This window comes from Carcharodon carcharias, chromosome 1, assembly GCF_017639515.1.
Source record: "Carcharodon carcharias isolate sCarCar2 chromosome 1, sCarCar2.pri, whole genome shotgun sequence".
Taxonomy (NCBI): domain Eukaryota; kingdom Metazoa; phylum Chordata; class Chondrichthyes; order Lamniformes; family Lamnidae; genus Carcharodon; species Carcharodon carcharias.
Window position 1 is genome coordinate 219,708,164 of NC_054467.1, and position 26,197 is coordinate 219,734,360.

Consider the following 26,197-nt stretch of genomic DNA (forward strand, 5'->3'; position numbering starts at 1 on the left):
ACACACACACACACACGTATACATGTTGCCTGATTCATGAGTGCTTAACAGAGATGACATCACCTCCATTAGCCCAAATACTTTCTGAAAGAAGGACCCTTATGGTAGCTAGTAGATGAAGCATGTCTTGCATTTTACACTTATCCAATGCAGTTCTATTGCTCACCTAGCAATGCCCAGTATATCTTTCAAAAAAACCTCAGGTCAGGAATGTGCAGTGATTTAGGAAATGAATGCAGAGGCCAAGAGAATAATGAACTTAGTTTTCATTCTGGAATATGTAACTTTTGCTCTTATCACAAAAAGATGAGATTCAGGGTATCTATTTAGATATAACTAATCAGTTGGCTATAACTATCCAGTGGTTCATTGAATATATAGTGCCCAGTTTGGCAAACAGCAAAAACTTATTTTTATATAATATTTCACATCCTAAAGCATCCTAAAAGCGTGAACATCAAGCATGAATTAGGAGAAGAATTAAGGGAGATGACCGACAGCATAATTAAAGAGGTAACGTTTAAAAAAACTTCTGAAGATATAGGTTTAAAGGATGGAAATTTCTAAGTCTGGGAGCTTTGTTGCTGAAGTTTGTTTCACCCATTGTGAAGTGGAAGAGTGATGATGAGTGTTAAAAGAGCAGAAGCATATGGGAATGGAAGACTGGAGAACATTGCTGAGGCAGGAAGAAGCAGAGTTATGGACAGATTTGCTGATGACAAAGATTGAGACACTGGGTAACCGGAAGCCAGCAAAGGTCAGTGAGGACAGGAGTGGTGGGCGTGCAGGATTTTCTGCTGTCCAAGAAAGCTTTGGACTTGCTGATGTTAAGTTGATGAAAATTCCAGCTAATACAAGACCTGACAATAGTGTGCCAACTGGGCAGCACATCAATAGAACTTAGCAAACAAAGGCAGGCAGGTGTTAAATTGTGATTAGTTGACCTCAGTCAGGAGAACAGGAGGGTTCCTGCCTGCCTCAGTATGCCTGGGTGAGGGAGAAGAGAAAATCTATCCAGGTAGGTTCCCATTGTTGGTCACTAATTATTATTTACTGCCAAGAAGTGTGTAAGCACGAACTTTGGGTGAGGAGTGGATAAGGTTTCACTGTGATGCCCACCATAACAAAACAGGCCATTGAGATTTAGTTACTGGCTCACATACGAAGATCAGCCTTTGATTAAGGTACTAGGATGGCTGCCGGTGGATGTGGAATCATTTCCCAGTTTGCATCACAAAAACAAAAATACCTGGATAAACTCAACAGGTCTGGCAGCATCTGCGAAGAGGAGCACAGTTAACGTTTCAAGTCCGATCGACCCTTCAACAGAACTAAGTAAAAATAGAAGAGAGGTGAAATATAAGCTGATTTAAGGGGGTGGGGGGGGTGGGACAAGTAGAGCTGGATAGAGGGCCAGAGATAGGTGGAGATAACCAAAAGATGTTACAGACAAAAGGACAAAGAGGTGTTGAAGGTGGTGATATTATCTAAGGAATGTGCTAATTAAGGGTAGAAAGCAGGACAAGCAAGGTACAGATAGTCCTAGAGGGGGTGGGGTGAAGGAATCAAAAAAGGCTAAAAGGTAGAGATAAAACAATGGGTGGAAATACATTTAAAAATAATGGAAGTAGGTGGGAAAAGAAAGATCTATATAAATTATTGAGAAAAAATGGTGAGGGAATCGGAAAGGAGGTGGGGATGGAGGAGAGAGATCATGATCTAAAATTGTTGAACTCAATATTCAGTCCGAAAGGCTGTAAAGTGTCTAGTCGGAAGATGAGGTGCTGTTCCTCCAGTTTGCGTTGAGCTTCACTGGAACAATGCAGCAAGCCAAGGATGGACATGTGGGCATGAGAGCAGGGTGGAGTGTTGAAATGGCAAGCGACAGGGAGGTCTGGGTAATGCTTGCGAACAGACCAAAGGTGTTCTGCAAAGCGGTCACCCAGTCTGCGTTTGGTCTCTCCAATGTAGAGGAAACCGCATTGGGAGCAACGAATGTAGTAGACTAAATTGAGGGAAGTGCGAATGAAATGCTGCTTCACTTGAAATGAGTGTTTGGGCCCTTGGACGGTGAGGAGAGGGGAAGTAAAGAGGCAGGTGTTGCACCTTCTGCGGTTGCATGGGAAGGTGCTGTAGGAGGGGGTTGAGGTGTAGGGATTGATGGAGGAGTGGACCAGGGTGTCCCTGCGGAATGCTGCCAGGGAGGGTGAAGGGAAGATATGTTTGGTGGTGGCATCATGCCGGAGTTGGTGGAAATGGTGGAGGATGATCCTTTGAATGCAAAGACTGGGGTGATAAGTGAGGACAAGGGGGACCCTATCATGTTTCTGGGAGGGAGATCCAGTTTCTGCAGTTTTTGCTTTTAACCCAATTTGCATCACCTCATTTCTAACATCAACAAAAATATATATATTTTTACATACACAGGAATGGAGTGAGAATACAGGGAACTCATTCTGGCACAACCGAAGAGCTGAGCAGCAAACACACTGCTTTTTGTTATTAATGCATTGCTCAGAGTTTGACTTTTCTGTGGGTATTATGTAACTCATTTAAAAACATTCCTTCTGCTGTGTTTACCCCAGGATTTCAGATCTGCGATAGGTTTTTGCAAGCTGAATGGCCATTTTCAATAGCTGCCCCTGCTTTTCTTCAGGAAGGACGTCATATTTTAAAATAAACTGAGCTCCGGACCTTTAAAATAAAGATGTTTTTCAGAAAACCAGTGGTCCTATGGGACATTTGGTATTCCTATGTTGTGAACAGTGTAGAATTATGCTAGAGCAATACACTGCTGCCATTCACTTTCACAATTATCCTTTGCTTTATAAACAGTAAATGCAAAAAGTGTACACATTCTAATCCATAATCGTCAAGAAGGTTTTGTTTTAAAATTACCCACCCGCTCCCACTTCTTTCCTGAAGGCTCTGGTTTTTCTGGTGTACAGCTTCATACGAACTGACCATCTTCCAGTGCCTTGCTCAAGAGACCATTCCCCATATGTGAGCCTGGAGAGTATTGGTAATTTAACGGACTGTGGGAGGGGTAGGGTTGCCAACTCTGGTTAAACCTATTTCTGAAGGTCACATCGCATATTCCCCCCAACCTCACCGTCCAATCAAACAGCCTTTTCTCCTATCTTCCACATTTTTGTCCCTAATAATCAAATTCCAAGAAAAATGGAAACAAAACATTAATGCCCCTATGATTTTCCTCTCTGGTTGCTTGGGACAATTTCTGGGAAATTAATCTTTAATTCCAGGAGTGGCAGTCCTAGCAAGGTGAAGGTAGTGGGTGGATAGGCAATTGAGGAGAGAAGAGCATTTCAGTTGTGGGAAATTCAGCCCACACACTGCCCTTTCCAGCAGGAGTCCCTGGGTAGCTATAATCAGGAGTGGGAATCAGGAGTCTTTCTAGTCTGGAAACACTAAGGCCCATAATGTGGAAGGGGCAATCAGAGCCGGACTGCCACACCGCTCCTGGTTTTTTTTACCTTGAAACCCAGCCACTCCATTCTCACTCGATCTTCCAACTCAGGCTGGGTGAGAACAGTGTAGTGCAGTGGGTGGCCGAGGCCTTGTGATGAGGGCAGGAGAGTTGAAGATGAGGAAGCCATGCCCCTTTTTTACAGCAGTAGCCGTTCCACAGGGAAGGGGGCAAAAGTGGATAGAGTTTGTGGAAGGAGCTGCAGGGCAACGCCTCAATGAGGTAGGGGGTAAAAGTGGACAGAGGTTGCGGAAGGGGCCATAGGGCAAGGCCTCCCTAGTAAAGGGAGTAAAAGAGACATTGGATGCACTCTGACACGTGACTAGCAGGGTGAGGGTTGGAAGCGCCTTCTGGGCCAGAATGGGGAAGCGTGCCTTGAGAAGGGTCATCAGCGAGTTGGGGCCAAAATTGGAAGATTGCAGAGTGATGAGGCGCTGACAGTGTTGACCTTGCAAGGACTGTCCCTATCCTTGACGTGGGAGGGGGAGGGCATGTAAGTAAACTGTAATTTGTGTCCAGCAAGTTGTGTGCAGGGCGTGGCCGTTGTAACGGGTGTCTCAGTCTGGCAGCTTCCTGGTTCAATATCGACCACGGTTGGCACACTCACAGTCCAGGTGGGATACAGATGGTTAAAAGGGCCATTCAGTCTGGGGCCACTTAGACACGACTGCCTCATGAGGTTACACAGGGATATCCTCCTCAATCAAAATGCCATAAAGCATTGGAGGGGAAGGCTTGAGAATCCTTGGAGGGAGGGAAACCTGAAGATAATGCACCCCAGAATGATGGCAGGGATCACCGCACTCACATAAGGGAGGGTCCAAGCTGATCTGGTAGTGAGGCCATAGCACCACTATCTTGCAACCTGAAGGGATGGCACAGCACAAAATAAATATGAGGAGTAGCTCAGCTGGTGAGGGCTCTGAGGGTCATTTGTAGGGCTGGTGCACTGTACTGGGTACCGATTAAAGTAACACCCAACTGTATTGCCAAATGAGGAGAGATGCACACCTGAGACATCTTAGGAGTCTTTCGATGACAATGCAGGGAATCAGGAGAGTGAAGCAATGAAGTGCATTCATGTGAGATTAGTGACCAGCCATGGCAGTAAGAGAGTTCTTCGTTTTAACCCCTTTTAGCGTGCCAATTGCCCGAAGCAATAACAAGGTCTGGACCATTTAGGCATCTGGCCAAGTTCCAGATGCCGGCAGCTCACATATGATAAGTCTCAGAGCCACGTCCAATAGTCACAGTCCCTCAATGAACATTAGGCCTCATGAGTATCATAAAGAGTGTAGTATGACAGTGCCGTGATTAAGGATCCCAGCGCCTGGCTAAACCAATTGCTAAGCAGCCAGTTTTGTCAAAAAGGGCAGGGGGAAGGTGTACCATCAAACATTCCTTACGTTGGCTAGCATTTCAGTGTTAATAGGTGCTATCGCTGGATTCAAGCCCTTAAACCCAGTCACACACTAAAAGTATACAGGAATTGGAGCTTTGGAGGCTCATGCTGACTAATTGTTTTTTCTCATTAATGCCACAGAGAGGGAAACTTTGGGAAGATGGAGGCAGGATTTGCTGCTGCCTGATTTCTTGTATATAGGTACAAGAGAAGGCCGAGATGATTGCGGCGCCAGGCTCAGCAGAGGGAGGAGCTAAACCCTCAAGAGCATGGGATAGCAGGGCCCACTTCGGGTGCAGGGGTTAAGGCTAACAGAAATGCGGTGCCTAGGTGGGTATCAAGACTGAGGGTCTACAGACTTCACATGTTTAATCTACAGATCAACGAGAGACAATTTTGCCAATGCCTCCATATGTCCAGGAATCTGGTGACTTATATTTGCCACATTCTCGAGGAATTGGTGCCATGGGGACTGGGAGGCTGTCCATTGCCAGTGGCTCTGAAAGTCACCACCGCATTGAATTTCTATGTGAGTGGTTCCTTCCAAGGCTCCACTGAGGACCTGTGCAAGATCTCCCAAATGTCAACGCACAAATGCATAATGACGTGACAGATTCCTTTTTTGTGAAGGCCCATAATTACATGCACTTCACTAGTGATCAAGAAAGCCAGCAGGCCAGAGCACTGGGCTTTGCTGACATTGCCAGATTTATACAGGTGCAGGGTGCTACTGACTGCACTCATGTGGCTACCAAAACTCCCTGGCAACAGGAACTCCAGTAAATAAACAGGAAAGGATTCCACTCGCTCAATATTCTGCTGGCCTGCGGCCTAAGAAGTAAATACTGAAGGTGTGTGCGAAATGCCCAGGAAGCTGCCATGACTCAAACATTTTGAGGAGGTTGCAGACCCCTGACAACTTCGAGGGACCATACAGAACCCAGGGTTGGCTCCTTGGAGACAAAGGGTATCAGCAAAGGACCTGGCTGATGACACCCAAGCGGCTTCGATGCCTCAACATTTTTCGTGGTACATTCCAGTACACTCCACAGAAGGTCTCCCAGATCATCGTCACCTGCTACACATTGCACAACCTGGTGCCGCAAAGGGGAGAGGGCTTGCCAGATGAAGACATGGAGGAGATGCATGTCTCCTCCAATGAGGAGGACATTGAAAGGGATAACGGCGAAGAGGTTGAGGAAGCTGAGGCTGCAGAGACTGAGACTCTAACATGGGCCAGATGAGGCAGGCGTGCATGTGTGGCCCTCATAGCCACCAGATTCCAAGAGGAGGATGGCAGGTGGTAGTCTGCATCCTCTTGGTCAAGTATCCATTCTCATGGATCCACATGAACACCAGCGTTGCTAACCCTCTCCTTGCAACCATGCACTTCAATCTGAGAGTGAGCTCTCAACCATTCTGTCAACCATTGTCCTGGTCCTTAGAAGGATGATGACGGCTTGGTAACATGTGTCCTTGTTTGGAGGAGGTCTAAACTGGACGAAGGCGTTCCAGCATCACACGTCAGAAGGCACAGCCTCTTGTAATATCTCAGCAGCATTGCAGTTGCAATAGTAGCCTAGTAGAGGCAGGAGCAGCTCCACAGTTCTCAGCACACTCGTAGCTGTATGCCTTCAGTCTGACAAAGCTCCTCAAGGAGATCCATCTGTCAAAATGGGACAGCACATTCTGTGTCACCTCAATGGTGTAACTGAAAGGCCATACTTGGGGCAAAGCAGCCAGGGATGTTACGCAGGTCTAACCCCATTGTGATATCACCTAGTCCTTTTGCACCCCCTTCTCCTCCTCCATCATATTAACATCTGTCACTCTCAGTTAGAGATGTGGGCATGATTCACCCTGACCTTTCCACTGAGTTGGAGCACCTGAAGATTACGAAGTTCACACAGTCAGTCTGCTCTCAGGACCAGCCCTGGCCTTTGCCAGCAGCAAAATGCAAACACACCATGAGCCACCCAAGGTGACACTTGTTTGATTATAAAGATCGCTCATCAGATCTATTACATTCTGGGTTGCATCCCACTGGTACCCTCAGAAGTGCCAACGGCTACCATATGCTCTTCCAGAGTGTGCTCCAAGGCTCCTTTGATCACACCACATGACCATTTGTATTTACCTTCAATGACCTCAGTGAGGCTATAGGTGAGGAGCTCACCTGTACCCTCAAAATGTGTGGCTCAGCTCTGCATCCCTGCATTGTGATGAGATTTTTCTGGCCACAGTGCAGACAACTATAAAATTGGAAAGGCAGAAGGGTCAGAGCTCTGGCACTTAAATGTGGAAAAGTGCTCACACTTCTCACTGAGCTGAGCAATTGTGCACTGAGATAATCGGAAACACACAAGGCAGACAGGATCACACACAATCTCTGAGTAAGATCTCATTGATAGGAAATCCTGTCAGGTGACAGTGAGTGAGTGGAGTGTAAGGATCTATGACCCTTCTCCATGCATTTACACATGTCTCGATGGACACAAGACTTTCACCTCACATTAATGCAGGCGAGATGGGTGAATGCCTAGGCCTCAATCTTAAACAGGCAAGAGTGAAGAATACATCAGGCAGCACATCATGTGAACGAGGTTCCTAACACAAGCAGGCTTGACATTAAGAACGAGGCATCAATGATGTTGGAAATGATATGAGAGCACACACACACTGTGGGGAAATGGAAGCTGACAACATGGACTAGAGACACTGGTTTCGACATCTGTGATAAGTGGCAGTAGGGACCATTTTGTCACACCTGATGGACAACAACACAGTTGTTCATAAAGAGGGGTCATACACAGAAATTGTGAAATGGGTGGTATTCTATTACTGCAAAGTATACAACATGTAGTTATCACCCGTGCCACCATTGTGCTCCTAATATTTCTTGATCTTCCTAACCCGACTGCTATGTCTTGGTGCTCCCCTGACATCCATAGTGAAGGTGGAAGCATCCTGCTGACTGCTACGCCTTGTTGTCTGTGATGACTTAGACGGGCATCCTCTGGAGGCTCGAGACTTGGAGAGCCTCAGCCTGCTTTGGGTCTCCTGCTGTGGGGCAGGTGCACCCTCCTCAGCCTGTGGAGGTGGAGATGATGATGTTGCAGGAAGAGGGGATTGGGATCAGCTGGACAGTCCCAGAGTAACCTGGGTACAAGGCCCAGGGGTGTCCAGATGCTTATTCCCCTTCCTATGGGTGCCTAAGGGCCCTTGGCTGCCTCCTTAAGGAGAAGGGTTAGCTGTAGTGAGATCGAGTTGTCCCACCGCCCCCTTCTCCTCGCATAGCCACTGATGGATGCTACTAATGCCTATGCCAATGAAGTGCAGCTCCTGGCACGGTGCAGGACCTATGTCCAGGACCAAGATCTCCATGGCAGCTGCCATCCTACCAGTGTTGACCTCAGTGCATTGGCATGCCAGTGCTATAATCTCCACTAAACACAGGCATACTCCTCCAACGTCCATTGCAATCTGTGCAAAGCAGCAGACAACCCTTCCTGATATCCCCTTGACTGTCACTGAAGCTCCATCAACTAAGTTAGGACCCAGTCTGGAGGCTCATCATCGGACTTGGACTCAGCAGAATCCTGGCCTCCAGCAGTCTTCTGAGTGTCTTCTACCTTGGATGTCCCTGCCTCTGCCTACTGTGGACCAGATTTTGTGTTGTGCTCACCAGGTTGTGACCCAGAACTATAAATTAAACAGAACTCCAGAACCTCACAACCTACATCATTTACCGTTGGTTGCTTGCATTTTTAGCATGACATTTCTGTGATGCCACTAGGTTAGAGACTATCACATCCCATGCAGCATTTTAATTGACATATGTTCACAACTTCTAATCTCCCAAAAAAAAAGCTCACCAGAAACTAGCTAATTTTGGAGGTGTGCCTTGTTACTCTGTGTTCCTAGAACCTCCTAAAATCTCATGTCTTCTCCCAATCTAATTTTCTCCAATGAAGCCAAATGAAACTCTGAAAGTTTTTCTTTATAATTAAAGAATATACACTCTAAATCTTTTCTTTCTGAAAGTCAGATGTACCAAACAGATATCCCAAATGTGAGCTCATCACAGATCAATGGAAAGTTATGATACCCTTTGACGTTTTGTTAAGTATTCTAATATATGACTATCTTTGCAATAAAAGTTTCATATTGACTAGAAATTTTCAATTAATCACACCTATTTCCTGGCTCATTTTTCTAATACCCATTCCATCATAATGTACACATATTTCATTTTCCTTTTTAACACTATTAAGATTAAAGCTAGGCCAATTAAAATTGAATGCAAGAAACAAATTAAAAGCAAAAGGCTGTGGGAGTTTGGAATCCATCACTAAGAAATTGAACCAATTGATGTGTTTTAAAGTTGGGTGCTTGAGAAGTACATGGCACTAAGGGCTGTGGAGCTGGAGTACAAATTGAGATCTAAGAAATAGGACTACTATGGCTAACAAAATGATGGATCAGGCTGAATGGGTCAAATAGCCTACTCCTGTACTATATTTCCATTTTTATGAAATGACAGAAATATTGAGAAGACCAAAACCATTGTCCCCACCTAAAACTCTGTTCCCCAGCCATGGACTCCATTCCTCTCCTTAGCAACTATCTGAGACTAAACCAGGCTCTCCGCAACCTTGGTATGATATTTCATCCTGAGTTGAGCTTCTGACCACATATTCACATCATTACTAAGATCATCTATTTCCACCTCTATAACATTGCCCAACTCTACCATTATCTCAGCTCATCTGCCAATCAAATCTCCATCCATGCTTTTGTTACCTTTAGACTTCATTATTCCAAAGTAATCCTGGCCAGTGTGCCACATTCTACTCTCCATAAATTTATCACCCAAAACTCTTAGTGCCTATGTCTTAATTTCTACCAAAGTCCTATTCACCCATTACCCCTGTGCTCATTGACCTACACTGGCTCCAGGTCAAGCAGTGCCTCAATTTTAAAATCCTCATCCTTGTTTTCAAATCACTCTATGACCCCACCCTGGCATTATTTGTTGTTGGTGAACATTGGTGAATTGGCCACATTCAGCTATCCTGATCTGTTTTCACATATTCCAGCATGTCCCATCTTTCGGGTTCTGCACAGTGTTCTTGGCATCTGTAAAGGTTCCCTTCACAGTTGCTGAGCTTGAAAGCACTTTATTTGGAATCTGTATCATTGTAGGGAGTGAGTGTGAATGAAATTCCTAATTTACATCTGATCTGCAATTTTAGTTGGAAACCTGAGTGGGGGAGTAGCGCAGGGAGCTGGATTGTGAGCCAGGAAATTTGCGACTTAAAATGTTATTCTCAGTTTCCTTGCTGGCCATGGAGAGCAAGCGGCTTCTGGGTCTCACAAGGGAGCCTTGCAGTCCGCTTGTGTCAGGATCCTCCTCCGATCATGTCCAGAGCTCCTCCTGCCATCACCACTTATCTGACTGCTGGATCCTCCCCCACCATTCCCCAGGTCCAGCCTCCTACTGGTCAGGTACAGGGCTTGGCCAGGAAATGTGGAAAATTTATGGAAATGATGCCTGGCCAAGCTCAGCTGGACCTACACATTTCTGGATTCTTTGGCGACCATGTGTGCAGGAAGTGTCTCCAGCTGCAGCTACTTGAAATCCGTATTTTGGGGCTGGAGTTGTGCCTGGAGTCATTGTGAAGCATCCGCAAGGATAAGATCTTCGTGGATAGCATGTACAGTGAGGTGATCACACCGTAGCTGAAGAATGCACAGGCAGAAAGGGCATGGGTGACCGCCAGACAGAGTAAAAACACTCGGCTGGTATTGCAGGACTCCCCTGGGTCCATGTGCCTCTCCAACAGATTTTCCATTTTGAATACTGCTGGGGGAGATGGTTTCTCAGGGGAATGCAGCAAGAGACAAGTTTGTGGCACCATGAGTGGCTCAGCTGCACAGAGGGGTGGTGGGGGGGGTGGGTGTAGGTAAAAAGAGCTGGAGAGCAATAGTGATAGGGGATTCTATCGTAAGAGGAACAGGTGGACATTCCTGCTGCCGCAGATATGACACCAGGATGGTATGTTGTCTCCCTGGTGCCAGGGTCAAGAATGTCACTGAGCATTTGCAGGACGTTCTGAACGAAGAGGTGAACAGCCAGACGCTGTGGTCCATATCAGTACCAACGACACAGGTAAAAAGGTTGAGGCCCTGAAAGCACAATACAGGGAGCTAAGAAATAAATTTAGAAGCAGGATCTCAAAGGTGGTGATCCCAGGATTACTCCCAGTGCCATGTGCTAGCGAGATCAGGAATAGGAGAATAGACCGGATGAATGCTTGGCTGGAGAGAAGGTGTAAGAGGGAGGGATTTAGTTTCCTGAAGCATTTGGACCAATTCTGGGGAAGATGGGACCTATACAAGCTGGATGGGTTGCACCCCAGCAGGATCGGGATCAATATCCTTACAGGAGTATTCGCTAGTACTGTGGGGGACAATTTAAACTAGATTGGCAGGGGGATGGAAATCTGAGCAGGGTGACACAAGAAAGGGAAACAAAGATAGGAATGAAATACAGAAAAGTAGAAAGCATATGTAGAAGGCAGAGGAAACAAGTTTATAAAAAGTTTAAAAGCCCTGTATCAGAGTGCACAGAGCATTCGCAATAAGGTAGGTGAATTAACAGCGCTAATAAATGTAAATGGGTACAATATAATTGTGATTCTGAAGACATGGCTGCAGGGTGGGAACTGAATATCCAAGGGTACTCAATATTTAGGACAGACAGGCAAAGAGGAAAAGGAGGTGGCGTGGAGTTGTTAGGGATGAAATCAGTCCAATAGTGAGAGAGGATATTGGCTCAGAAAATCTCGATTAGGAATCAGTCTGGGTGGAGCTAAGAAGCAACAAAGGGGCTGAAAACATTTGTGGGAATTGTCTATAAGCCTCCAAAGAGTAGTGATAAGCTAGGGATGGCATTAAACAGAAAATTAGAGATGCATGTAACAAGGGTGCTACAGTAATCATGGGTGACTTGAGTCTACATATAGGCTGGGCAAACCAAATTACAATAATACTGTGGTGGATGAATTCCTAAAGTGTATATGAGATGGTTTTTTAAACTAGTATGTGGAGGAACCGACTAGGGAACAGACTATCCTAGGTTTGGTATTGTGCTATGAGAAGGGTTTAATTAATGATCTTGTTGTGTGGGGTCCTTTAGGGAACAGTGACCATAACATAATAGAATACTTCATTAGGATGGAAAGTGAAGTAGTCTGATCTGAAACTGGGGTCCTAAATCTTAACAAAGGAAACTACAAAGGTATGAGGCATGAGTTGGCTAAGGTAGATTGGGGAACTTAATTATAAGACATGATAGTGGATAGACAAGGGCTAATATTTAAGGAACAATTGTATGCACTGCAACAGTTATACATTCCTTGGTGGAGCAAAAACATAACAAGGAAAGCAGCCCAACCATGGCTAACAAAAGAAATTAAGGATAGTATTAGATCCAAAGAGGAGTCATATAAAGTTGCTAGAAAAAGTAGCAAGCCTGAGGATTGGAAGCAGCTTAGAATTCAGCAAAGGAGGACCAAGAGATTGATTAAGAAGGGAAAAATAGAGTATGAGTGTAAACTTGCAAGGAATATAAAAGTGGGCTGTACAAGTTCTTTAAGCATGTACAAAAAAAAATTAGGGAAGACAAATGTAGGTCCCTCAAAGTCTGAAGCAGGAGAATTTATAATAGAGAACAAGGAAATGGCAAAGCAATTAAACAACCACTTTAGTTCTGTCTTCACGGAGGAAGACACAAATAACTTTCCAGAAATACTAGGGAAGCAAGGGTCTAGTCAGAGGGAAGAATTAAAGGAAATTAGTATTACTAAAAAAATAGTACTGGAGAAATTAATGGGACTGAAAGCCAATAAATCCCCAGGGCCCGATAATCTACATCCCAGGGTACTAAAGAAGGTGGCATGGAAATAGTGGATGTGTTGGTTGTCATCTTCCAAAAATCTGTAGATTCTGGAACAGTCCTGGCAGATTGGAGGGTGGCAAATGTAACCCCACTATTTAAAAAAGGAGGGAGGGAGAAAACAGCAAATTACAGACTGGTTAGCCTAACATCAATAGTAGGGAAAATGCTAGAATCTATTATAAAGGGTGTGATAACAGGACATTTAGAAAACACCAACGGGATTAGAGGAAGTCAACATTGATTTATGAAAGTGAAATCGTGTTTGACAAATGTTTTGCAGTTTTTTGAGGACGTAACTAGCAGAATAGTTAAAGGAGAACAGTGGGTCTGGTGTATTTGGATTTTCAGAATGCTTTTCATAAAGTCCCACATAAGAGGTTAGTGTGTAACAGTAAAGCACATGGGATTGGGAGTAATATATTGGCATGGATTGAGAATTGATTAGCATACAGGAAACAGATTGTGGGAATAAATGGGTCTTTTTTTGGAGTGGCAGGAGGTGACTATTGGGATACTGCAGGGATCAGTGCTTGGGCCCCAGCTATTCACAATATATATCAATGATTTGAATGAGGGAACAAAATGTAATATTCTCAAGTTTTCTGACAACACAAACCTTGGTGGAAATGTGAGCAATGAGGAGGGTGTTAAGAGGCTTCAAGGCAATTTGGACATGTCAAGTGAGTGGCCAAATACATGGCAGATGCAGTATAATGTGGATAAGTGTGAAGTTATCCACTTTGATAGGAAAAACAGAATGACAAAGTACCATTTAAAAATGGTTATAGATTGGAAAATGTTGATGTACAAAGGGACCTGGGGGTCCTTCTACACCAATCACTAAAGCAAGCATGCCCCTCGAGCCTGCTCTGCCATTCAATAAGATCATGGCTGACCTGATTGTAACCTCAACTCTACATTCCCAGATACCCTGATGACCTTTCATTGCCTTGCTTATCAAGAATCTATCTAGCTCTGCCTTAAAAATATTCAATGACTCTGCTTCCACTGCCTTTTGAGGAAGAGAGTTCCAAAGACTGCCAGCTATACTCAAGTGGCCTCCTTGGAGGCTGCAGGGGCCCTCCAGATTGGGAACCCTGTGGCCCACAGAGAGCACTCCTCCGGCAGCAAGGGCCACCCCCTGGTAACAGCCCCATCCTCATCCATGACTCCCCGTCCACTCCACCACCCCACGCCCCACCCCACCTCACTGGGGCCTACCTGACTGAGCCCAATGAGCCAGACTCACTTACTTGTGCTCCTGGGTCATTTCCTGGTTGCACCCCAAGCAGTTGTCACAATTCCCATTGGCGCAACTGGGACTGAAGACCTGCCAGTTATTCACCTGGCAGGCAAACTCTTAGGGGGAGGGCAGAAACTAATCCCGTAAAGGGATAGGAGCCCCGACTACAGGCAGTAATTGCCAGCTACACATAAAAATCAGTCAGTACTCCCATAACCTGTGTGTTACCAATTCATTTAGTGAGCATGTGAGCCATACAGACGAGCAATGCAAGAAAGTGTGCAATCATTATGTGTGCAAGAGTAAGTTAAGCAGAAAGACATAGAGAAGGATACATAAAAAATTGGAGGCTGGAAGAGGAACAGAGAAGCAGTTACAAAAAACACCTAGTATGTTAATCACTGTATAAAAGGTTAATCGTGTATAGTTCAACATCTTCAGTGTATGCCATACATTATCAAGGTACTGCTTCTGTACTGATTCCAAGTAATCAATCTTTCTTCCAACATTGTTGTTAATGGGAGATTTGTGCAGGAATAATGGTAGGAAAATGGTGGATAGATTGCAAATTATCCATTGCTGCTGAAAACAGAATAAGTTATGCTACACAATTTTATTAAAGTGCAGTGGGATATTAATTAGACTGGGAAAAGAATAAGAGCCATCTAAGTCATTCAGTAAGTGCGACAATCCGGATAATGGAAGGAGACAATATATAAAATCAAGTAGCTTTGCAATCAGATTACAAAGGAGGGTGGAAGTCCCTAACCTGTGACAGATGAAACTGAATTAAATGCATTAAGGGAAGCATTCATCATAGGTTAAAAAAGTGGCGCTGTCTTTGTTTAAAGCCCTATGAGTCATTCTTTTTGTCTTTATATTGTTCCATTCTGCTCTTCAGCCTTTTCAGCATCACTCATTTCCAATCCTCTTTCAATAAAAAGGCAAGGAATGCCACAGCACAGCCCCTGTGGGCCCATGCCCAGCAAGCATTCAGTGCCATTTTAGTGGGGAAAGAAATTACGGATAAAAGAAAAGAATTAAAGAGAAAAAAACATTAGCATGTGCTGGACTGGGGATTGAGTAGGGTAGCCACTTTGTGCCGAATCCAAATTGAGATTTCTACAGAAGCCCTGATTGCATGCTGTGTTTTTAATAGGTACTTCAAAGGAGCTTGTGGAAATAACATAAGTTCCCAATCATGATGGAACTGGACAATGAAGTAATGGCAAGGCAGCATCAGGATCACAAAATAAAAGCAAAATACTGCAGGTGCTGGAAATCTGAAAATGCTGGAAAAACTTAGCAAGTCTGGCAGCACCTGTGGAGAGAAAAAAACAGCATTTCGAGTCTAATATGACTCTTCTTCAGAACTGAAGAAGAAAGAGTCATATTGATAAGAAGAAAGAGTCATATTGGCCTCAAAACCTTAACTCTGTTTCTCTCTCCACAGATGCTGCCAGACCTGCTGAGCTTTTCCAGCATTTTCAGTTTTTAAAATCAGGATTGCAAACCCTGTCATTGACTAACATGAGTGGGATAAAATTGACTTATTTTTTAACAACTGGTCTTTTGATGTTGTCTCTGGACCAATCATGAAGAAAACAGACAGTCCCTCCAAGACTGGGGACAGCTAAGGATACCTCAAATGGAGAAAGCTTAACCTGCACACTGAATGCAAAGAGTTAATTGTGCTGAGAGCACTGCTTTCCCCTGAATATCTAGCAAGTGGCTTGTTAATCAATATTCAAAAGCTTTGAAGACCCCAGAGGCTGCTTCTTAAGACTTAAACTTTCTCCGGCTCAATGACTTGCCAAAATCCCCACTGATTTTAAGACTGCAAAGTAAACTAATCATGTGCTCGCATCCCTGCCTACCTCACATCAGTAGAAATACTCCAGATGTCAAGTTTTAATAACTGGTAGAAAATCTGTACTTTAGAATATAAATAATGGATCTCTGGTTTGAATTATAGATATGTTTGCAATTCTACAGGGTGTGTATACCATAAGGTTATTGAGTACACAACTGCATGGTTGATTGTATATGATATTTATCTAATGGGTGAACTAAACAAGGATCAAATCCAAAATTAGCTTATGATGTTGGTCTATACATTTAAAAAACCTTATATCTAATAGGTACTCAGTATGCTTTCTGTTTGTAAATCACAAGGCCATATGATAAATGCAGATAGAATCATAGAATGGTTAGAGCACAGAAGAAGGCAATTTGGCTCAGCTGCAAGAATAACTCACCTAGTCCCACGCCTCCAACTTTTCCCCGTAGTACTGCAAATATTTTCTGTTCAGGTAATTATTAGATTCCCCTTTGAAAGCCACAACTGAATCTACAAACTACCTCCACCACGCAGTCATGCAGCGCATTCCAGATCCCAACATCTCGCTACATAAAAAATTATTTTCCTCATGATCCTCAGATGCAATTGATCTCATCCTGTTAACTTGTCAACATTAAGTACAGCCAGCCTTTCAAATGCTTTTATCAATTTCTGGCCCACCCAGTGGCTCAACTCCTCTTTCACTAAGACTTTAGAAGCATCTTCATCCTGGTAATGACAGGTGTGAAGTATTTATTTAGTACCTCAGCCATGCCCTCTGCTTCCATGTGTAAATTCCCTTTTTGGTCCCTAATTGGCTCCATTCCTCTTGTTACTACCCTTTTACTATTCATAAGCCTATAGAAGACTTCTGGATGAAATGCATTGAAAATAAATGATTAAACCCATCAGGTGGCCTTTTGTGAAAGGGATCAGGTAAAACTTGGGGATGGATTTTTATCCACACTGCCTGGACAGCCATCTGGAAGGCAGTTTGCCCGTCCTTTAGAGAACCTACCTGATTTTTAATCTATTGATTTTGTGGAGTGGATTCCACCATAGGCAGTCAATCAGCCTTGTTACATCACAACCACAGGAAGTGAAAGCAAAAATATACTCCTTGATCTCAATCTGTTATTCTTCCCCCATTTTGTACTCTTGGAGTGGTCTCTGCCATTCTTATAATATACATTTTTCCATCTAGGCCACAGGCAGTGGAACAGGCAGTTCCAATGAAGGCCTTGACCCATTGTTCGTTCTTTTTCAGATATTTGCCCCACAGTGGATTTCCAACATGTTCGGTGTTTATTTTGGATTTCCAGCATTCAATTCTTTTCATTTTATATTTTAAACATAAATAGTGGCTTCAAAATTTTTTTGAACAGGTTCAAAAATAAGTGAACTGGACTTAATCGCAACTTAAGGTAATGTAGCATGTAGTGATATTATGGATGGCCTCACAGAAAACATTTAGGCAAAGCAGTAAAAATAAATTACTTTAATTAGCTTCTTTGAGTCTCCTGTTCATTGGTGTCAGTGGGATTGCTGAGGGAACATTGGTTTTAATATGGGTGAAGAGACTACAACTGTTGGGGCTTAAAGCTGAGCATGCTTTCATATGCCCATCTTTCAATTCAGTAACCAAGCTGAAGGGTTGTGATTCACAGTGCAGCACATCACTAACGCTAAAAAGAGTGAAAGAGAAGATGATACAAATCAGGAAGTAGATCAATGGAGCAGAAATTGTTCCACAAAAACGCATGATCTATAAAATAATGAACTAGTTATTGCACTTACCATCAGACAGGGTGGTGACCAGCACATCCTGGGTGGAGACGCCTGCTCCATGTCTGTTGAAAGCCAAAACTCGCAAACTGTACTTAGTGAACTTCTTCAATCCTTCCAGTTTATAGGTTAGACTATCCACATCAACACTCTGAAACAGGGTGCAACAACACATCTCTTTATCAAGTGGACAATAAATGCACCTTACTCAGTCATTGCAACACCTAGATCACCTTACCAAATATGAAGGTCAAAATGCCAGTGGCGTACCATTATGCAAGTAGACTTCCCTAATGCATCCTTTTTAAAAGCAGGTGCTGATCAATGATGAGGTGCTCAGCCTGTGTTTACTTAGAGCACTTAGTTTAGTTTATTGAGAGTCATAGGTGAAGAACCAAGGCCCACAATGCAGCATACCAGCAAAGGTGACAAGAGCAAGAGATAAATGAATTTCAGCTGGATGTCTGGAAAACTCTTATTTCTGAATTTCCAGTCTGGAAATCCTACCCATAATCCAACTCTCAACAGCACTGAGTAAATGTCATGGCCATTGAGTCACTGTTAATCAGTCACCATGCTTATGATCAATAACTATCAATAAGAACCACAAACAATGTGAGTCTGTTCTTTTTCTTTTGAGATTTTGAATCACCCATTAATGTAAATGATCCTGTTCCCATCTCCTCAGGAGTGGCACGGCACTGATCTCCTAGTTCCTCGAAAAGCCAGGAGTTTTGGAATCTCCCATGTTTGAAAGGAATTGATTTCTTTCTATCTGTTACCTGACACCAATAAAACAATGATTTCCTCTTGTGTGAAATGCTGCTTTGAATTGCAAACATTTTTAAACTACACACCCCCCACCCCTGCAAAAAATTGGCCATATTTGAAATTAAGAAATGAAGTATTTGACTTCCTGATATAAATGTAATGTAGTCCTTACTAAATCTAATTGGGAATTTAATGGAAACCTTTTTATTGGGAGAGCATTTAGAATATGAGCCTTACTACCACAAGGAGTGGTTGAGATGAAGAACAGAGATGTTTGTAATGGGAAGCTGGACAAGCACATGAAGGAGAAAAAAACAGAAGGTTATGCTGATAAGCTTAGAAAAGGTAAGTTGGGAGGAGGCATATGTAGAACATAAACACCAATATGGTTCATTGCTGAATCCCAGACTATCAACATCTCAGGGGTCACTGTCACTGGGTCAAAGTACTGGAACTCCCTCCCTAACAGCACTGTGGGTGCACTTACACTACATGGACTACAGCGGATCAAGAAGGCAGCTAATCACCACCTTCTCAAGAGCAGTTAGGGATGGGCAATAAATGCTGGCCTAGCCAGTGAAGCCCACATCCCATGAAAGAATACATTTTTAAAAATGACTGGATGTTCTGTTCCACATTCCATGTAATTCTTTACAATGAATGAGTGCATTTATACTACAAAGGTAGCTTTGATGCAAATTGGTTTCTTGCTCACAGCCTTGCAGCCAGTATAGAATTCAGAAATTCTTTAGCATATTATTTTAAAGGTAACTCAGCAGCTGGCAACAAAGAATAGCAGAAACGTTAATAAAAACACCATATTATTATCCATACCAGGAGCATATGAAGAACATAAGGAGCAGAATTTTCTGCCTGCCAGGCGGGTGGGCCCGACCCAGTCTCCAGTGGGCGGGGAGCCGATCCCCGCCGGAGAAGCCGGGCCCTGCCGCCATTTTACGTGGGCAGGCCAATTAAAGCCCGCCCAGCGTGACGCCCAACGGGAAGCGCTATGCGCTCCCTGTGCAGGCGGGGGTATTCCCCAAATGCGAGACTGCGCTCTTTCGCGCATGCACACGAAAGAGTGTACATCTCCCTGAGGGCAAAGTGCTGCCTCAGGGAGATCACTGAAAGTTCTTCAAACTTTAAAAATAGAAAAATACAAAAATCATTAACATGTCCCCCTCATGTGACAATGTCACACGATTTGGGCCATGTTAATAAATTTCACAAAAACTTTAATAAACTTTTTTAAACCCTACATGAAACCTCATCCCGCCGATGGATGAGGTTTCATGTTTTTTCAGAAGCCCGCTGGGGCTCCTGGCCTGCCCGCCAACCTTAAGGTTGGACAGGCTGGTCCTTTAATTGTTTTAATGATCCTGTCAATGGCCTCAATTGGCCATTGACAGGTCGGTAGGTGAACAGCTGATCGCGCTGTCCCCCCGCCTTCCTGAATATTTAAATGGGGCGGGATGACGTCGGGGGTTCCCCCCAACGTCATCCCATGTCATTTTCGCGTCGACAAGCAGGCCCCGCCCCCTGCTCGCCGATGGGAAAATTTCAGCCCAAGAAATAGAGGCAGGAGTGTACTATTTGGTCCCTCAAGCTTGCTCCATCATTCAATATGGCTGACCTTGAGCTTCAACTCCACTTTTCTGCCTTCTCCCCATATCCCTTGATTTCCTGAAAGATCAAAAATTTTAGCCTTAAATATATTCAACAATGGAGCATCCACATCTGTCTGGGGCAGAGAATTCCAAAAGATCACATCCCTTTGTTATGGATGGGGAGAGAGGGTTCTCCCTTTTTTCACCTCCCAGCTGACTGGAGACAGATGTGCTTTAGAGAAAAAAACTGCTTTAACATTTTGAGTGCTGTGACTCCCAAGACAAAAGAGAAGTTTTCTAGTAAGTTTAAAAAAAGAGGATAAATGTTTATTTCTCAACACCCGAATGTATTCCCAACATCACCTACTCATATATGGACACAGATGCACACACACATACACAAATCACAAGAAAGGGTGATTATAAAAGAGGTAGCATGCACCGAGGTCTTGAATGTCCAAAAAATTCACTATTACACTTGATTGTCCTGAGATGGAAGGCTGAAACATTGCAGGCCTGATGATTCTCTTTTGGTTCACTGAAGAAATGGAGGTTTGGAGTTTCCAGTAACACATTCGCAGTTGACCCACTGCTTGAAGCAGCAGATTTCTGGCTTCACTCCAGTCAAGGTGCAATCAAACCCCTGTAGCGCAGGTCTGGGTTGGTTCTTCAAATTGACAGGTAAAGCTAGCACCAATTCTTTGCCTGTTGGTGGATTCTATATAGGATTCTTCCTTTGCTGGTCTGGATCTGTTACCTGGGAGATTACTTGTCTGACTGCCTGAGGCTGCTCTCAAAATGTATGTTAATAAATGCTTCTTCTCTCAACCTGGTTTCCATCAGATGACCATGGTATCTGTTTTTCTCCATTGTCCATACACATGATCTCTGATGACCTGAGCACTGACACACAATAGTGTTTTGAGTTTCATCCATTTGCATTTCCTTATGAGAGAATCGGTTTCTTCTCACACTCATTCTGTGGAATTTCATTCCACAGCCAAGAGATCTGTAAGCCTATTGTATACTAGCTTCTGCAGTTATTTGGACAAATCAACCGTAAAATCCACAGGAAAGATGTGTTACATTTTAATGCCTTTGCAATGGAATGTCCCAAAAGGCCATTTACATATTAATGTCCAGTCCAAACAAGCAAGCTAACTTCCAGCCTTGTGCAGTCTCATTCATACTGGCAGACAAGAAAGGGGGTCATCTGACCTCTCAACTCCATTTTTTTCAAAGTAGATTGTCCATTTGCAGCTGGGAGTAATGAAGCCAGGTGGAGATAAAAATGTGTAATTTTACCGGGTGCTGCAAATAAGTTATTTCTACTAGTCGGGGAGTCTTGAACTAGGGGACACAGTTACAGAATAAGGGGACACTCATTTAAAACTGAGATGTGAAGGAATTTCTTCTTTCAGAGGGTAGTGATTCTACCCTCTGGGTATTCTCTGGAATTCTCTACCCCAGAGAGATGTGGAGGTTAGATCACTGAAAGTGGTTAAAGAGAAGGTAGTTAGATTTTTGAAATATCGGGGAGTTGAGGGCTATGAGGAGCTGGCACAAAAGGGAAGCTGAGGCCTGGGGAACATCAACCATGATTTTAATGAATGGCAGGGCTGAATGGCCTACTCCTGCTCCTATTTCCTATGTTCTTATGTAAAGCTAAATGTAACCAGGCTGCTGTGGTGACTATAGTGAGAAACTGAGCGGATGTCATGGTGGAAATTTCAACTTTCTGGTCAGAGTGATTCTTTAACATTTACCCATACACAAAGCTGCAACCAATGGAGAGGTATAATGGGCAAAAGTTTCACAGCCCTTTTTCTGGGAGGGGTTATTTCTGCCGTACTCAAAAGCAAGGTATTGACTTTCACTTTCTATGCCATGCCATGCCAACCGTTTTATTTGTGGCTGTTCTACATAGCAACGGAAATACCTTGGCATCTATTTTTAAATGCAATGAACAATACCCGGAAATATTAACTCCAATTTTAACTCAGGGTAGGAATAGGTATAGGTGTAAGATTGAAGAAGGCAACAATCTTTCTTGTTGCCCTAAGTGTGAAGCTGAGGAGATTTTAATTGCTGAGCATGTTAGAATGTTCCAAAACTGAGTCCCAGACAGAACCTTCACTGTCGCTGGGTCAAAATCCTAGAACTCCCTCCTTAACTGTACTGTGGGTGTACCTACACCACATGGACTGCAGCGGTTCAAGAAGGCAGCTCACCACCACCTTCTCAATGGCAACTAGGGATGGGCAATAAATGCTGGTCCAGCCAACGAAGCCCACATTCCATGAATGAAATTTTTAAAAAACGGCAAGAGGTACGTTATAGCCGGTAGGCGAGAGTGGAAAATTGAAGTGGTCAGACCACCCTCAGAGAACCACAGAAACAGCCTCTGGCAAGGTAACTGCAACAGTGGGAAGGCATAGAGGAGATCAATAAAGTCCACATCGAGGGGGAGGTGGTGGTGGTGGTGGCAGTGGAGAAGAGAAGGTTGCCCATTGGTAGGGGAGGTCCAAGGTGTCCTTGTGACATAGGAGGAGCAGTCCTATCAGTAAAGAGCACAAATGTAGCATTTCCATTTAAGTTTGGCCCCTGCCACTCTGGGACAGGTAAGAAGGCAACCCTTCCATGTCTTGCTTCAGGGAAAATAAGATGAAGAAAGGAAGATCATAGAGCTGCAACATACGCTGTGTTAGAGATGTTGTACACATTGAACACCACTTGGAAAAAGCACTGAGGGGAGCAAGAGCAATAATTTATTCTGGGTGGGTGTCTTCAATGCTCACCACCAAGTGTGACTCAGTCACACCAATGCTGACTGAGTAGGTTGAGTTCTGAAGGACGTAGCTGCCAGACTGGGCCTGCAGCAGGCAGTGAGAGAACCAACATGAGGGAAAAACCTACTTTACCTCATCCTCACAAATCTACCTGATGCAGATGCATCTGTTCATGACAGTGTTGGTAGGAGTGACTACCGTACAGTCCTTGTGGAGATGAAGTCCTGTCCTCATACTGATGATACCCTCCATCATGTTATGTGGCATTACCAATACAATAAATAGAGTCAGAACAGATCGAGAAACTCAAAATTGCCCATCTGTGAGGTACTATGGGCCATCAGCAGCAGTAGAATTGTATTCCACAATATTCTATAAGCTCATGGACTGTCATATCGTTTACCATTACCATCAAGCCAGCCGATCAAATATGCTTCAACGAAGAGTGCAGGTGAGCATGCCAGGCATACCTAAAAATGAGGTGCCAACCTGCTGAAGCGACAACAAAGGACTAAATGCATGCTAAACAACAGAAGCAGCATGCTATAGACAGAGTTAAGCAATCCAACAGCCAACCATCAGATCAAAAATCTGCAGTTCTGCCACATCCAGTCTTGAATGATGGTCGACAATCAAACAATTAAAATGAGAAGGAGGCTCCAAAAACTTCTGGTTTAACTTGGTTAGACAGATCGTTGAGAGGTCAGAGGCCAAATGTCAGAGGCCAATCATCTCAGTCCCAAGAAATCACTGCAGGAGTTCCTCAGGGTAGTGTCCTATGCCCAACCATCTTCAGCTGCTTCACCATTGACCTTCCCTCCATCATAAGGTCAGGAGTGGGAATGTTCGCTGATGATCACAAAGCGCTCAGTTCCATTCACGCATCCTCGGATATTGAAGCAGTCCTGGCCCAGAAGACATGAACAACATTCAGGCCTGGGCTGATAAGTGGTGAGTAAAATTTGTACCACACAAGTGCCAGGTGATGACCACCTCCAAAATCAGAGAATCTAACCACGTCCCCTTGGCAGCCGATTCTCTACTATCAACATTCAGAAACTTAACTGTACTATAACCACATTCTGTGGCTACAGGAGCAGCTGAGAGGCTGGATATTCGGCAGTGAGACTCTCACTGTCTGACTCTTGAAAGTCTTTCCTCCATCTTTAATGCATAAAATAGTATGATGGAATACTCTCCACTTGCCTGCAGGAGTCAAACTCCACTAACATTCAAGAAGCTTAATACCATCCGGAACAAACCAGCCCACTTGAACAGCACCTGAGCCACAGCCTTAAACATTCACTCCCTCCAACACTGGCGAACCAAAGCTGCAGTGTGTACCATCTACAGGAGGTACTCCAGCAACTCACCAAGATCATTTCTTCATCATCACTGTGTCAAAAACCTGAAACTCCCTCCCTAACAGCTCTGTAGGTGCAACAATACCACATGGACAGCAGCGGTTCAAGAAGGCAGCTCACCACCATCTTCTCAAGGGCTTGTGGCATCCACATCCCATTGAAAGAATAAAAAAGGAAGCAGCTTAGAAGTTTATAGTTCAGACTGCTGCTGTAACAAACATGTAAACCAAGTTTAAACAAAATTCATGTTCAATAAACAGCAATTCCTAACTCAATGATGGGTTTTTATGACAATTGACAATGGTTTCACAGTCATTATTAGACTTTTGATTCCAGATATTTATTAAATTCAAATTCCACCACCTGCCATGGTGGGACTCAAAGCCAGGTCCCCAGAGCATTACCCTGGGCCTCTAGCTTACCAGTCCAGTGACAATACCACTATGCCACCACCTCCTCATTAACAACTAACTTATATAGTTTGGTTGTCGGTACAAAGATGTGATATGTTTTGAATTTCTAGTTACTTAATTAATTTTGATTATTTTAAAAGACATGCAATATTGTGTTTTGACTGCAGTGTGTCAAGTTGTTTGGCACAGAAAAATAAAGGCCAGAAATTTCCTCAGAGCTGCTCATGTCCTACAGTCATATCTTTGCCCATAAATGCAATGGCCACCTTGTTTAGAGGGGGAAATACAGGAGCGGGCGCGGGCAGGCGTGCCTCCAATCGGCGCCCCTGATCGAGGGCATGCCGCCATTTTACATAGGCGAGCCAATTAAGGCCCGCCCAGCGTGAAATACACCAGGAAGCGCTACACACTCCCTGGCTAAATGCTGCCTCAGGGAGATCGGCGCCAAATTTAAAAATGGTAAAGGTGCAAAAACAAAATTTTCCTGACATGTCCCCTCATGTGACATTGTCACATGAGCTGGGACATGTCCATGACTTTAAATCATACATTTAGTAAATTTTTAAAAACCCTCATGAAACCTCATCCCGCCAGTGGATGAGGTTTCATGCTTTTTCTGAAGCCTACCAGCACTGCCAGCCTGCCCGCCAACCTGTCAATGGCCTCAATAGGCTGTTGAGAGGTCAGTGGGCACACAGCTGATTCGGCTGCATCCCCGCCAACCTGAAAATCGAAATGATGTGGGGTGATATCGGGGGTTCTGCCCTGAGCAGAGCAGGGACTGAGTTCCTTGTGGGGCAATTTGCTAGTGCTGTTTCCCAGAAGGAAGAAACAGTTTGGACCAGTACTCTTATTTCCCAATTTTTACTGTTTTTTCCTTCTGGGTGGGGAGGATTTAATCTAAATTGTCAGGGGTGTGGGAACCAAGAGATAATATCAGGGAGCAATACTGGGGTGCACAGAATATTGGAAAAAATAAATAGCACTAGAGTAGCAAATAGTAGGTGGGGTCTTCTATAAGCATATAAATAGTAAAAGGGCAGTAAAAGCAGGAGTATGAACAATGAGGGACCAAAAAATGATTTACGCATGGAAGCAGTGGCATAGCTGAGACTATTAAATTAACGCTTTAGTTTTGATTGAAGAAGATCATGGTCATGGTGAAAGAGGAAATAATTCAGACACATGAAGGTTTAAAATCGATATGGAGGAGGCATGATAAAAGCTGTCTATAATTAAAGTTTATAAGAGAACAGGCCCAGATGAGATGCATACAAGAATATGGAGGGAAGTGAGTATGAAAATTGCGGAGGCACTGGTCATAATGCTCAGATAAGGTGCCAGAGGATTGGGGAATTGTAAATGTTAAACCTCTGTTCAAAAAAAGGGTGTAAATACAAGCCCAGCAACAGGCTAGTCAATTTAACTTCGGTGGTGAGGAAACTTCTGGAAACAATAATTTAGGTCAAAATTAATGGTCACTTAGGATTCAGTATGGAATTGTTAAGGGCAAATTAACAACTTGCTAGAATT

General features: G+C 43.9%; 1 protein-coding gene across 1 annotated transcript in view; it reads right to left on the minus strand.

The window, feature by feature from the left end:
- The window catches only part of dcc (DCC netrin 1 receptor), a gene marked incomplete at its 5' end in the record, with an annotated part of 933,706 nt that overhangs the window by 305,278 nt on the left and 602,231 nt on the right, over positions 1-26,197 (minus strand). Inside the window, one exon of the mRNA XM_041183487.1 lies at positions 17,733-17,871. Coding sequence (XP_041039421.1) covers positions 17,733-17,871 — 139 coding nt within the window. The remainder of the gene's footprint in view (positions 1-17,732; positions 17,872-26,197) is intronic.